The following is a 14,231-nucleotide window of genomic DNA, read 5'->3' on the forward strand; positions in this document are numbered from 1 at the left end:
GCCTGGCGGGCTATGGTCCATGGGGTTACAAAAAGTCAGACATGACTGAAGTGACTTAGCACAAAGACACACACACACATACTTTTTAAAGTCTCAGTGAGTTGCTTCAAATAAAGTAGAAGCCAGAACTCTGGATATTTAGAGTATTGAAAACCAGGCACTTGAGCCAAAAAAATGTTTGCCTACAAAATTTTCTTTCCTTCATTGTCTGCCAGGAAGGTTACATAAACCTCCCTCCAGTACCACCCAAAGCCCTTCGTAAAAAGAACACACACAAATCATGACAAGATAAAGGCTCCAAGTGGAAATTCAATTGTATTTATTTTTCTTATACAGAATCAGAGAAGTAAAAACCAGTACCAAACTCCAGGTAGAACAGTTTGATCTGATTGATTTTTCTGCACACTCTCTGTATGCATAGCAATCTGAATTAAAAATAAACACACATATATCATATTACAAAATGTAGAAACAATTTTTTAAAAAGTTAAAGTACGGACACATGAATGATGTAGTGTGTTAGGGAAACGGTCTCTGTTGATCACCTACTTTCCCAGTTAAATTCATCTACAATTTCCTTTAGTTAACAGCTTTTGCTTGCCATGAAAGTTGCGCTTCTGGAAGCTGCTTTCTAATTCTGTTGTGAGAACACCACTTGTCATTAGCAAAACTCTATCACTCCAGATCACCTTCTTCTCCAGAGAGACTTTCTGCTAAGCTGGAGTCAGTAGCACCCCCAGCACACTAACTGTCTTACTCTGTTTTTACTTACATTGTATAATCAGCGAAAGAAAGGCAGATCACATCCTAAATTCTCTGGTGAAACACTAACAATTACTTAGATTTAACAGAACTGCAAATAGGTCTTGACAATGTATTTACTTCAAGGAAATGTGTTTTATCAGGGAAAGAAAACACCTTAAAAGAAAGATTTCTGAAATTATTTTTCCATTTTTAATCTGGATGAAATGTTGAAATCTACTGATTGATTTAGGACTAAAAAGACATGATATTTGGCAGTCATTTTATAATAAGAAATATAGTATAAATAGCACCTTATCATGAATTCTGCAGGGGTTTTAACACTTACAATAATAGCAAAGAACCTTTAAAAAGTTGTTTTTAGATTTCTAGCTTTAGTGTTCTTTAACAAAGGCCATATTCATGGCCTTAAAAATAACAAAAATTAGATCTGGCTTCATTTATTAGTAAACATGTAGTCAGGATCTGTATCTAATTCTGGAAAAATAATTGTTATGTTCATTAATAAATGTTCCAACTAATTTCACTAAAAAAAAACAATTCTTCTAGTATCTTCTAATGCCACAAGCTTACTAGGAAATTATTTCTAAAAATTGATAATACAAATCATCAATGTTTTAACTACTTAAAAAAAGGAGGGATAATTGTTTCTTTAATGTTTAATAACCTGAAAATGAATCTATAAAAATATTTTTTAAAAATACAGTAACACTGCTCAGTTTTACTAGGTCCCTTGTTTTTGAGTCTTTTTTTTTTTTTTTTTGCTTTTTCTTAGAAAGAATGTACAATGCTTTTTGCAACTATTGCTAACAGAAGAGAAAAAGAAATAGTGCTCCCTTCAATACAGTAGCAACCGAAACATCTACCCTCATCTCTCAGAGCGTTTTGAGAAAGAGATGGAATCAGAGGAAGAGAAACCATGGGTCCTTCAGGGGAAAAAAGTCACTTCATTGTGTTGGGAGCAACGGTAGGTTTATGCCCTCATCCGCCTCCTCACTTAACATCAGCGTGGACGGGGGGACACGAGCGCTGGCCTCCTCCCTCATAAAGTGCACCGAAGCCTTCTTTTCTCCCACAACAGTCTTCTGGGACAAGGGCTGCGGGAGAAAATCACTGCTCTGCTCTTTGGGGGCACCTCACACCTCCGGCTCGTCTAGCTTGTCTGTTTCCATCTCACACCTAGTAGCCTTTCCACTGTATTCCCTAACGTTACTACTTCATCTCTGACCTTTACACTTGCCTTCATTCCAACAAGATAAGATGTATTCTGCCTGTCTATCTTTTGGTAGATCAAAAAGGATCTCAGATCCCCAGCAAATAAGCCCCTTTGGGAATGGAAAGGTTCCTCTCAGAGACCTGCATTATTAATGTCTCTCAAAAAAGATATTAAATTCATAGATTATAAATAATGTCAGTTCAAAATATTAAACACTTGAGGACTTCATTGGCAATGCAGGCAGAGTGCATGCCAGGCGAACCTGATGCTCTCTCTCAGTCCTTAAAAGCTAAAAAAAAAAAAAACAAAACAGTTTTGGTTACATAAGAGGTACTGAGTACATATTTCATGCCTTTCTATACCAACTGTAGCAAACAGGATTAGGATAATACACCTAGGAATCAACTTTAGTGACTTCGGAAACACTAAGGGTCTCCACCATACACCCTCAGGGGGCATTTTTTGACCCGTCAGTCAGAGATCTGCTTCATCCTTCAAACAGCTTCATAGATAAGATTATTTTAAACCCTAGAAATCTTGAAAGAAAAAAAAAACCAAGAAGGCTTCAGGATTTTAAAAGCAACAGCTCACTGGGCGCCATCCGGTTGAAAGCTACGTGGTCCTGATGTTTTCAGAGCAGTTTCAAAAAGACAAAAATACAGTTGCCACTGATTTAACAAAAACATTTGGCTGCCCTTTGTCATCAGTCACCAATTGATAGTGCTTCATAAAATAAACGTCAAGTTCTAAGCTGTAAGTTTTTTAAAAATCCAACTTGTCGTTTAAAAACATTTTGTTTAATAAATGCTCATAATTAGTACCCGACTGGTCTCTTTCTCTTTCACGAGATCTTGGTGGAGGAACTGAGACTAATGCCATCGCCACTCTCCTGTTGGAAGGACTAGTTGTCTAGATGCTGTGCGGTAAAATGATGAAGCATAAACTACAAGAGGACTCTGTGCCTTTGTGAATACAGGTAATAAGAGCCATCAGAACCTGCATGGATTGAAAACTACTTTGTATTCCAAACAGCAGAATTTTACTATCAGTACAATGATTTTTAAAGCTCAAGTTAAATATTCTTTAAAGCATTTGGTACTAATGTCATCAATACAGTTTTTGAAACTGTAAATCAGGTCGAGTTTTGTGTACATTTCCTGGACCGAGCCACCTGTCAAAAGTCACTGCCTGTGGTCATCAGTTTTTCATGGTTTATAATCAATTGATGTATAAATTTCAGCTAACACCCATGAAGCTTAGTCATGGGGTAGCAGAGAGGAAAACAGAGAAGCAATTCTGCGTAATCAATTCTGCTGCACAACCCATCACAGGAATGCAGGCTTGCAGAAAACAGAAATAGAATGTTTATTCATGTTTAACTTAAGTGACTGCCAATCAAATCCAGGCAATTATTAAACTGGCCACAAGGAAAGGAGGCAGCGTCTCACCTGCCGCCTTGCTCTGCCCCATCACTTTTTCCAAGAGGCCCAGGAAATGTCAGGTCATGGCTGCATCCAAGCTACAATGGTATTAATTACAGCCAGGTTAGAAAAGGCTCGCTTTTGTTCAGAGCGGATTCTACATCATTGAAGAGGGGGATCAGATCTTCAGATTCCAAAGTTCCTAGATCAACGTTGGTTCCCGGAAGACAGTCAAGAAAGTCAGGGAAACGGGTCTGCTGAGGGTTGATGTTCACGGGTGTCTGTCCTGTGTTTTCTCCTGTGATGGAAAGGAATGAAACCATTTTAATCCTTTTATGGCAGTATAATTGCTTTACGATGCTGTGTTGGCTTCTGCTGTACAATGAAGTCAATCAGCTACATGTACACGTGTTTCTACTTCCTCCTAGAAACCTCTTACTCCCCACCTTACTCCTCAGCCCACCCTTCTAGGACGTCACAGAGCTCTGAGCTGAGCTCCCGTGCTTACAGCAGGCTCCTAATAGCTACCTATTTTACACATGGTCATATATATAGGTCAGTCCCAATCTCCAACTCATCCCACCTTCCCCATCCCGCCTCGTCCGCACATCTGTTCTCTCTGTTTCTATTCCTGCAGAGTGAAGTAAGTCAGAAAGAGAAAAACAAATATCGTATATTAACACACATACGTGGAATCTAGAAAAATAGCACAGATGAACCCTATTTAACTCTTTTTTAAGGCTCCTGAAAAGAGGAGCAAGTTCAATTGTCCACATAACTCTCATCTTCATTTCCACTGTGCTCACATTCCACCAGAAGATTTTATTTGCTGCAGGCTGCAAATATTTCGTCTCCTTGCAAAATTTCAGCTACCATGTTACTGAAACTGAGTTGGTGGTGCTCATGCCTAAGCGACACAGAGATGCTGGGTGAAGCTCTAATTGTTCTGGGTAGACATGGTCCAGAATGGGTAAGTTCAGGGACACAGGAAAGGAGAACATGAGGACACTGTGGATCTGACCTACCATCACTGACTTCCCATGACAATGGCACGAAGAGCTGGTTTGAGCAGAGAGGCCCCGACAGTCATAAAAACCTTATCACAGAGCTATAACCCAACAATTTAATTATAAACTCAAATTTGCCCATATCATCCTCTTTATGTTCAAAGGTGGTAGTGAGGAGGTTCTTTTAACTATGTTATTAAAAAACAATCTTCATTGACAACTCTGGGGATCATGTTCAAAGTATTTTAGAAAGTGGCTTCTGCAGATTGCCCGCTTCACTACCCATGTACATACACCCCACAGCTATCGAGTAGGGTATTCTCACAAGGCATATGAGTTACAATGCATGGGACCATATAGGTTCTGAGAAGTTTTGTAGTAAGGAAAATCTGTTCTATTTTGTTTAAGCCACTATCACCTCCTCGAATCCAATTTTGGCAGAATTTATATCCTAACAGAACTAAAGTCTGCAGAACCTAGTTGAGAGAATACTACTGGAGAGGAAATTTCAGTGTCTGGGATATGACATGAAGAACACATCCTTCATGAATGACAGGATAGGAGAAAACGTACAGACTATTGTGCCAGGAGATGGAGCTTTTCAGCTGTGTGGCCTAAGACACTCACTTGTCTGAAATTGGGAGGTAGGTGCAGTATCATATCTGCCACACGTGGTACGAGGCTCTGGGCCTCATTCACACATAAATTAAACACTTGGTGATTTAGTCGCTAAGTCTTATCTGACTCTTTGTGACCCTATGGACTGTGGCCTGCCAGGCTCCTCTGTCTATGGAATTCTCCAGGCAGGATCCTGGAGTGGGTTGCCATTTCCTTCTCCAGAGGATCTTCCCAACTCAGGGATCAAACCCATGTCTCCTGCATTGCAGGCAGATTCTTTACCGACCGAGTTACCAGGGAAGCCCACATAAACACATACACAAATACAGAAACACCATAAATGTTTGTTGACTGTGCTGAGAGAACTCAGTCATGGCTAATTAATTACATAATATCAGAACAACTGGTTCATTCCAACAGCCCCAATCAGTTTTCTGAAGGGATAAAATACACCTCAAAGTCTGAGGTGCATTGATAACTACGGCCAGCTTTCACCATGGAATCATTTCTAAGAAACTTATTCAATTAGCTTTTGCGTCATACAAGTACTTCAGGCTTCCTAAGAAGCCTGCATAGAGATTTTACTATTCTAGACAAAATGGGAGAAAACTCATTTTAATAATATGCATTTTCCAAGGAGAAAAATTACTTCTTTCATAGCAACAAGGGAAACATAATCACACTTACAGTTTTGGAGGTAGCAAAACTTCATGGCTTTTCTACAAACTCATAAAATACCAGTGACTCTTGGGAATATTTTATAGGACTTGCACTGCAAAAAGCAGTCATTTGAAAAATTAAAATGAGTTCAACATGACCTCAGGACTGTTGTGTTACTGACATTGAAAAACAAGGTTAGTTTAGAAAAAAAAAAAAAAAATCCAAATAACTTTTTCCTACCCAATAGATTGTAACAGAAGGAAATTAGGCTTAAAAAAAAATTATCTGCCCTGAAAAATTACCTGATCTAAAGTGCTGGATGTCTTTTTTTCTTCATATGCACATAGAAATATCCACCTCAACTGATTTCCCATTTTACGTTTTCAATAACTCAAGAACTGACTTTTTTTAACCAAATAAAATCCTCTGCTTTAAAAAATTCTCTTAGCTTTTCTCCTCAGAAATCATGATGAGACTAATTAAGGTTCTTCATTAAGGCTAACAATCTTAAAAATATCTCTCCTTGGAGTAGCTTTGCAACCTCATAATAATCTTTTTGGTCATTACAGTTTTCTTCATTTGAAAAGTGGGACATATTATACAACATGGGGGATATAGCCAACATTTCACAATAACTATAAATGGAATATCACCTTTAAAACTTGTGAATCACTGTATCATACACCTGTAACATATAATATCTCATGGCAACTATACTTCAACTTTAAAAAAAGATGCACATTTGCATCAATAATAAAAATGAATGGATGAATAAAAATGAGACAGACAAAAAAAAAAGAAGTTCTTAGAAGGTGTGATTATTGTAGAACATTCTGGAAAGTGGACGACCTCCAGCCTGTGCTCCTATTATTCCATCTGCTGTGTTCTCCTATGTCTCTAACACCAGGTCCAGCTGTTGTTTCCACGTGTCTTTCACAAAGGGAGTGTCTGGCTGAATTGTCACCATTTAGCATGTGGTCAGCATGTGATCAGCGGGCCCACCAGACCTTTTCCAGCCTCAGCTGAGCGCTGCCCATCGCTTGGCTTTTCCTTTCCTTGTTCCTGTGTAATAAACTACAGGTCTCCCCTTGAGGGGGCTTATGCCCACTTCCTATAAAGACGTTACAGATGTGACTGTAAATTCAGCACTCGCTAAGCCAGGCTAACCTGGAACCCCCACATTTAATAGGACCAATCTCACCCTTCTTGGATGATACTTCATCTTTCTCAGAAGGACAGAGAACTCTGTGCCAAGGGCTATGACCTCATGATGCCTCACCACGGTGCCAGGGGCGCACATTACTCCCACTTTACGGGTGAGAAATCTGAGGCCCTGGGGGGTTACGTAACTGACCAGTGTTACTACTAAGGAGTAGAGAAGCAAAGATCCAGTTCAGGTGGCCCGTCTGCAAGGACTATGTTCTTTACAGGACATAACTTAATTCCACATTTTGGTTTCAAAACATCCCCTACTTATCTACTCTCAATGTCATTTTAAAAAAGCCAAAGACTAGAATCCATCTGTTTTCACATTTTAAAGTCAAGCTAGAGACCTCCCCAGTCCTCTAGGGCTACAGCTCCACCATCCCACTGCAGAAGGTCTGGGTTCAACCTCTGGACAGGGAACTAGATCTCACATGCGGCAACCAAGATGTGGCACAGCCAAATAAATAAATACTTTTTAAAAGATATCCAGCCAGTGGGAAGTTGCTGTGTAGCTCTGGGAGCCTTGCTGGGGGCTCTGTGATGACCTAACGGGTGGGAGGGAAGGTCAGGAGGGAGGGGATTATGTGTATTTATGACTGCTTCACCTTGTTGTGCACCAGAAACAACACAACATTCTAGAACAATTATCTTCCAATTAAAAACAAAACAAAAAAATGTCTTAAAGGTCAAACTTGCTTATATTTAGATTTCCTGAGTCTTTTCTTATTTAACTTTGCTTTCTATGCTTACTAGCTTTCCAATGTTGAAAAGATGAAAGCAAATAATTATTAAACATGGGAGGGAGCCACTTCATTAAGCCGTTCCAAAGAGGCTAAGATGAATCTCACACCAAAAAATAAAGAGAAGGATAAAGAAAGAGAGGGAGGGAGGCAGGAAGGGAGGCAGAAGGCTGAGGTAATAAATCGAAGGCTAACAAAACAAAGAGTTCCAACTATTCCTGGGTGACTCCTCACAAGACAGTCTGTGCAGTTCTCTGAACAGAGATGACGGGCTGCAGAGAGAGCCCCGAGCAGCTGCCCCTACGCTCTGGCAGAGCCTGCATCTTGTCTGACCAACTGCTTAGTCTCAGAGCATAAAGCACAGCCATCGAGGAACAGAAGGTGACCAACGTGGGTCCCCTGGACAGTGGCACCGGGGAAAACAATCCTTCTCATCACAGAACAACTTTCTATCATCAGCGGTGACGGAGGAGAAACTTACTCGAGCAGCTCCAAAGAGGGACATGTCAGCTATTCTTCATTTTTTTAAAGTCTACGTTTAGGTTTTTTTCTTTTTAATTGAAGTACGGCTGATTTACAGCATCGTGTTAGTTTTAGGTATACAGCAAAGCAACTGTACATATATATTCTTTTCCAGATTCTTTTCCATCACATGTTATTTCAAGATACTGAATATCGTTTCCTGTGCTGTAGTTTCCTGTAGGTCCTGGTTGTGAGCTGCCATTTAATTTTGGTTCAAAAGACTATCTTCTGAGAGTTTAGGACTTTGAAAATTAAATCTAGACCAAGTGTGGAGGCCTTGCTCCTGGAGAAGTGGAGAAAAAGAGGTAACCAGCAAGCCAGCTGAGGCCTGGCCTGAAGGCAGAGCAGGTCAGGAACTACTTAAATTTAATTGCTGAAGGAGGACACTGTGAGGACTTGGAGCTGACAATTTAGAATCCTCTGAGTTGCTTAACTTTCCAGAAGTCCACTGCCAATTGCTTCCCAAATGCAATCATGACTTGAAAAACTCTGCATACTGGTGGCCTGTACATTACAACAAAAAGCTAGAGAAGTATAAATATTCCATTGTGAAAGAATGGTAAAGCAGACAGCGGCATGTTAATGCAACTATGAGGAAAGGGCTTAAATAAAGCAGACAAGAAAAGGAAGGGAGGGAGGAAAGGAGGGAGGGAAGGAAGGAGAGAAGAAAGAAAAAAAGCAGAAGTTAACATCCTGTGCCCAAATATAAAACTACATCTGTATAAACTATAGGGAAGGAGCTGGAGTTTATTAATGGTGCCTGGGTTCTGGGGGCTTTGCGGCTGTCAGTTCAGGTTGTTGAGGTTAAGTGTTTCTGGTTGGATTTTAGAATTGAGAGGATCACTGCATGGGGCACAGGTTCGAACTCCGGTCGGGGAACTAAGATCCTGCAGGCCTCGCAGTGTGGTCAAAAAAGCAAAAAAGAACTGAGAGGACTAAAGAGTTTAGTCCTCTTTAAAAGTCCAAACCCACTGCAAAGCTTCACGGGCCTGGCCCTCACCTGTGTCCATCTCATCCACGTTGCTGAGGAAGTCCTCTGGAGTCGTGGGGACACTGTAGCACCCCAGCCCCAGGCCGCTGTCTGTGCTCTGCTCCCTCGAATGATACGGCCCCCTGCAGAGCAAAAGATAGGAGGACATTTTAAAATTAAAATGTAATCGTGAAGACCCCCAACTAATGTAGATCTGCCTGATGTTCCAGATAACAAAGGGAGGTAGACTTTGAACCTCGTTTTAATTTTGAAACATAGATCCCTGTGTCGATGAAATTAATCAATTGTAAGCAAAGAAAAAACCAACCGGCCAGTCATAATAAATTGATACTGATTCCTTTTTCATCTGAAAATAACAATAAAATAAAATAACAATACATATAGAGAATGATACCATATATGTAAATTAAAAAAAAAAAAACGAAAAAAGATGTTGAATGTTGCTTCTGGATACCGACATTGACAGGCAATGTGTGTGTGTGTGTTTACACACATGCACAGTCGTGTCCAACCCTTTGCGGCCCCGTGGACTATAGCCCGCCAGGCTTCTCTGTCCATGGAATTGTAAGAATGCTGAACTGGGTTGCCATTTCCTCCTCCAGGGGATCTTCCTGACACAGGGATCAAACCCAGGTCTTTTGTGTCTCTTGCACTGGCAGATAATTCTTTATCAGTAGTGCCAACTGGGAAGCCTCTGACAGGCAATGAGAAGTCTAAACATAGGTGTGATGGATATACAACAATTTCCAAATGGTGGCTACCACTAGGCAGGGAAAAAGGAAAAGAAATGTATTTCAGGGGTGGTGGGGAAGAGTTTAAATATTAGTTGTAATATTTATTTTAAAAAATAAGATCAATGTAAATATGAAAAACCTGGGTGTTGGGTATGTGTGTAAACCTTAAGTTATTCTTTACATTTTTTCTGGACATTTGAATTATTTGTGTATCAGTCATTTAGAATCTCCTTTCCTTCAGTATTTTGATTACTGTTTGTTTTCATTCATCTCTCTATCTTTAGTAACTTTCATAACTGTATCTGCTCGTTGCCTGAAGCCTCCGCAAGGGCAGAAAAGACATAGGAAATAGAAACTGCCCTTTATTTGGGTTTAAAAGGCTACAGTTAAGGTTGACTAGTTCTACTCATGAAGATATTTCTGGTTCAATTACCTTTGCCTTCTGCTCATATGTCTCATATTTTAAAACAACACTTTTTGTTTTATTCTGTTCTTTAATTGTGAGATAATTTTAGACTCACACAGAAGATGTAAAAAAAATACAGCGTTCCTGCGCATCCTGGGTGCAGCTCCCCCAAGGACACGGTACGTAACCACAGTACGAGGATCGATCTCGGGAACTGACGATGTATAACACTATTAACTGGCTTCCCTGATGGCTCAGCGGGAAAGAATCTGCCTACCAATGCAGGAGACCTGGGTTTGATCCCTGGGTCGGGAAGATCACCCAAAGAAGGAAATGGCAACCCACTCCAGTATTCGTGCCTGGGAAATCCCATGGACAGAAGGGCCTGGTGGGCTACAGTCCATAAGGTCGAGACAGAGTCCATAAATTCATGCCTAAACAACAATAACCATAATAATACTATTAACTATAAACCTTACTCATATTTCACCACAAACACCACCTCTTAATTGTTTTGCTTGTATTTGCCATGTAACATGTTTTTATCTCCACTGGCTACATCAAACCACAAAATTCTTCTAAATAATTACTACAAAACACCATACTATTGAAATCATAAATTCATCCTTATTTTCAAATTATTGACTAGGGGTTTATTCCATGCCATAGCATCAGTTTTTGAATTCGAGATTAAAAAAAAAAAAAATTGGTGACTTCTTGTCTGCTTTTCTTTTCTCTGCCACGTCCTCCACATCCTCCCTCTATCCTCACCCCAACCTCCAAGCTCCCCAACTTTTCCCAGTATAAACAAAGATCTATTATACTCTAAACCTCATAATAAAGAGAGCAAAAATAAGTGGCCTCAAAATGTTGACTTACCCATTGAGGAAAGGATCCGAGCTGTTATTAGTGATGGATCTCATGTCTGGGGTCATGGCAGAAGGGTTGACAGCAGGCTGAACCGTGGCGAGAGTCTCGGCCTCCATGGGGAGCTGTCTACAGAGGGCGGCTTCCTGCAGAAAGGTGACCGTCAGGGGGAGAGGCAACTGTGATTCACTCCTTACAAGGACTGGAGCAAAGGACGCTTCACACAAAAACTTTTCACCAAACACAAAAGCACTTCATGTTTATTCCTCGTAAGTCAGAATCATCAGGAAATCATTAGTGTTCTTTCTCTCAAGAAGTCTTACAGGCATAAGTCACTTTCTCACAGACACCAAAGTTAATGAGAAGCTCATGTAATATTTGCCCTCAAGGCACTGACGGAGAAACTGTCCAACCCACCCAAATCATATAAAGACCTCTCAAGACACTTTCTCAAGGACAAGGTTATTTTTACCCCAAGTGATCAGACCAAATCTAAATCAGTCAAAGCAACTGGACTCTTCTGGCCTAGCAGGTACATTCTGGTCTTTACCACTTACAGCCCGGTAAAGCTGTGGAATTACAGAGTTCAAGCTCTGTGTTAAATCACAACTGGCAGTTTTAGATGATAACCAGGAGAGCAAAGCAACCGGTTTAAAAGTTTGCTAGTCAATCGGTTTTTCTATTTGACTAATTATTCTGTTGACTAAAATGGCTGAAGTTTGGAGAAGCATGCAGATCCAACCCAAATCTCACTTGACGATTAACTGTTTGACAGCATATGGATTTCATTAGCAAAAATTAAAACACCAGCATTTTTTTTTAAGCTAACATGATTTTGCCAAGGAGAGTCAATCCAAAAGGTTACAAATTTGTCTGCAATTACTTTCTCTAAATGTAACCTCCAGGGAGTCTCTCCCATTTTGACAAGCATGACCAGACATCACATTCCTTTCAAATTTGCTGCTGTTTCCAGAGGATAAAACTTTTGTGTATTTTTCCATGTGTCCAAAACCAAAGTGAGGCCCTTCCCATGTGTATGCCTATCTTTCCCACTACCCAAGCGGAACCACTGGCCTTGCCATCCCTCAAACCCCAAAACCAAGGCTACAACAGCAAACAGAATGTTCAGGCCATCGAAGCTACAGGGTCTGCGTTAGATTTCTTCCAGCCCTAAGAAGTGAGGATTTTAGACAGCAACAGAGTAACTGCTGTCTAGACAAGTCTAGTGAGGTCATCGGCTATAAAAACTTTCGGTTACTAGGGTTCATCATACTGTTCCTAGGAGTTATGGCAGCATGACTATTACAAACCATGAAGATCTGAGTGATAAGAAACTGCATTTTAAATTTATGCTGAAATAAGTACCCTGTCTAGAAAGGGTTCCTGGTTCACTTCTGTCCATCCAGATTTCAAATAATTCAATACTTAACTAACCTAAATTTTACTCAATAATCTATGAAAAGCAAACCGCCCCCCCAAGAAAAGGAGATTTTTAAAGGGGGATTTCAGTCCATAATTCCAATCCTAGAAGTACCTTCTGAATACATGTAGAAAAATTGAATTATTTGCTATAGTTGTCTTTATGTGGTAAGCAGTGTTCATTAGAAACCTTATCTTCTAACCAAAGTTTCCCTGGAGGCTTCACACATAAGAATAACAGGTCTTGGACCTGGTGTGAGGAACACAGGGCCCACCAGCCCCTCAAACACACTCATATACACACACCACAGTCTGAAACAGCGAGGCAATGATGCAATTTTTAGTCCTTTATAGACAGTAAATGCAAAGATCCTGCAGGCAATAACCTTCATTATCCAAAAAAGAAAATCAACTTTAACTAGAATATTCCCATTCTCCAATCATTCTGAATAAATGTGGAGTTTACCCTTAAACAGCTATCCTTTTAAACATACAATTTGAAGAGATTGCTGCATTTCTTTACATGTGATGCAATTTTATCACCGTATATCTTAAGAACACTAGATGAATTTGCAATTTCCAGGTGGTCTGAATTTAAACCTAATAAGAATCATTTCTGGAACTTCATTGGATAAATATATATATATATATATACACAATATATATGAATTATTATTGTAGAAATACATAAAATAATATGTGTTTTTATTTTAATATTTTAGTTTTAATATTTTATATTTTTAATATTTTTAATTTTTTTTATAATTTTATAAAATTTTATAATTTTTAATATTTTCAATATTTTAAGCTTTCCTGTTCATTTAAGTTACTCCTGGGATAGTTCTAATAGAGTATTTATTTTAAAAGAATGCTTATGAGTGGCTAAATATATAAATGAAATTCAAAAGGACTATTTATAATAACCAAAGCTGGATGAATTTTATACTATATTGGTGGAAATGTTTAATGGTGCCTTTTCACTTCTCCTCTCTCTATTTTAAATGAAAGATACCTGAAGTTCCATTGCTCCGCATCCATATTTTCCAAATGATTCAATACTTGGAGGATTTGACCCTATTATCATAAGAGGCAATGAATGCTTTGTTCTGCCTGGAGGGGGCTCACGATCTCATTTTCACCTTGAAATAACTAACAAATGGGAGAAGACGGAACATGTGTTGAATATACCTGAAAACTAGCTCCGAAATATAAATCAGGCCAGTCTGAGATACAGAGGTTTTCGGGGTGCGGGGAGAGTGCGACACTTTCTTTGAGATTCTTATGAGACCATCTTATGTCACAGCAGCCACTGGGAAGGTGATGCTGGCCCCTGACTCTGAACCCACACGCTGCCTACCCACAGTGGCCCACAAGCCTGCCTGGCATCGCTGGCCGCGTCTCCTCCTTTGTCTGGGACATGGCCCCCCTCACTCCCTCATTCCCTTCCCACTGCTCCTCCCACTGTTGGCCTCTGTCCCAACTGTTCCTTCTGCTTGGAACACACTCCTCAGATCGTCCCAAAGTTCGTTCCCTCACTGATGTCTGTCTCAACAGACGCAATCTCTTCAGAGATTACACTAAATGTTCTTCATGGCAACTGACATATTTACTGTCTGTCCTTCTCTTTAGAGTGTAAGCTCCAGAGGAAAGAGATCTTATTTA

The 14,231-nt window shown here is 39.8% G+C and overlaps 1 protein-coding gene across 2 annotated transcripts in view; it reads right to left on the minus strand.

The window, feature by feature from the left end:
* Positions 1-296: 296 nt before the first annotated feature.
* Positions 297-14,231, minus strand: part of WWTR1 (WW domain containing transcription regulator 1) — a 138,204-nt gene continuing 124,269 nt past the window's right edge. For both annotated transcript variants that reach the window (XM_043874739.1, XM_043874738.1), the window contains exons 5-7: positions 11,163-11,296; positions 9,153-9,265; positions 297-3,697 (exon numbers count right to left, since the gene is read on the minus strand). In XM_043874739.1, coding sequence (XP_043730674.1) covers positions 3,513-3,697; positions 9,153-9,265; positions 11,163-11,296 — 432 coding nt within the window. In that variant the 3' untranslated portion in view covers positions 297-3,512. The remainder of the gene's footprint in view (positions 3,698-9,152; positions 9,266-11,162; positions 11,297-14,231) is intronic.

The sequence above is a fragment of the Cervus elaphus genome, chromosome 19, assembly GCF_910594005.1.
Source record: "Cervus elaphus chromosome 19, mCerEla1.1, whole genome shotgun sequence".
NCBI classification, from domain to species: Eukaryota; Metazoa; Chordata; class Mammalia; order Artiodactyla; family Cervidae; genus Cervus; species Cervus elaphus.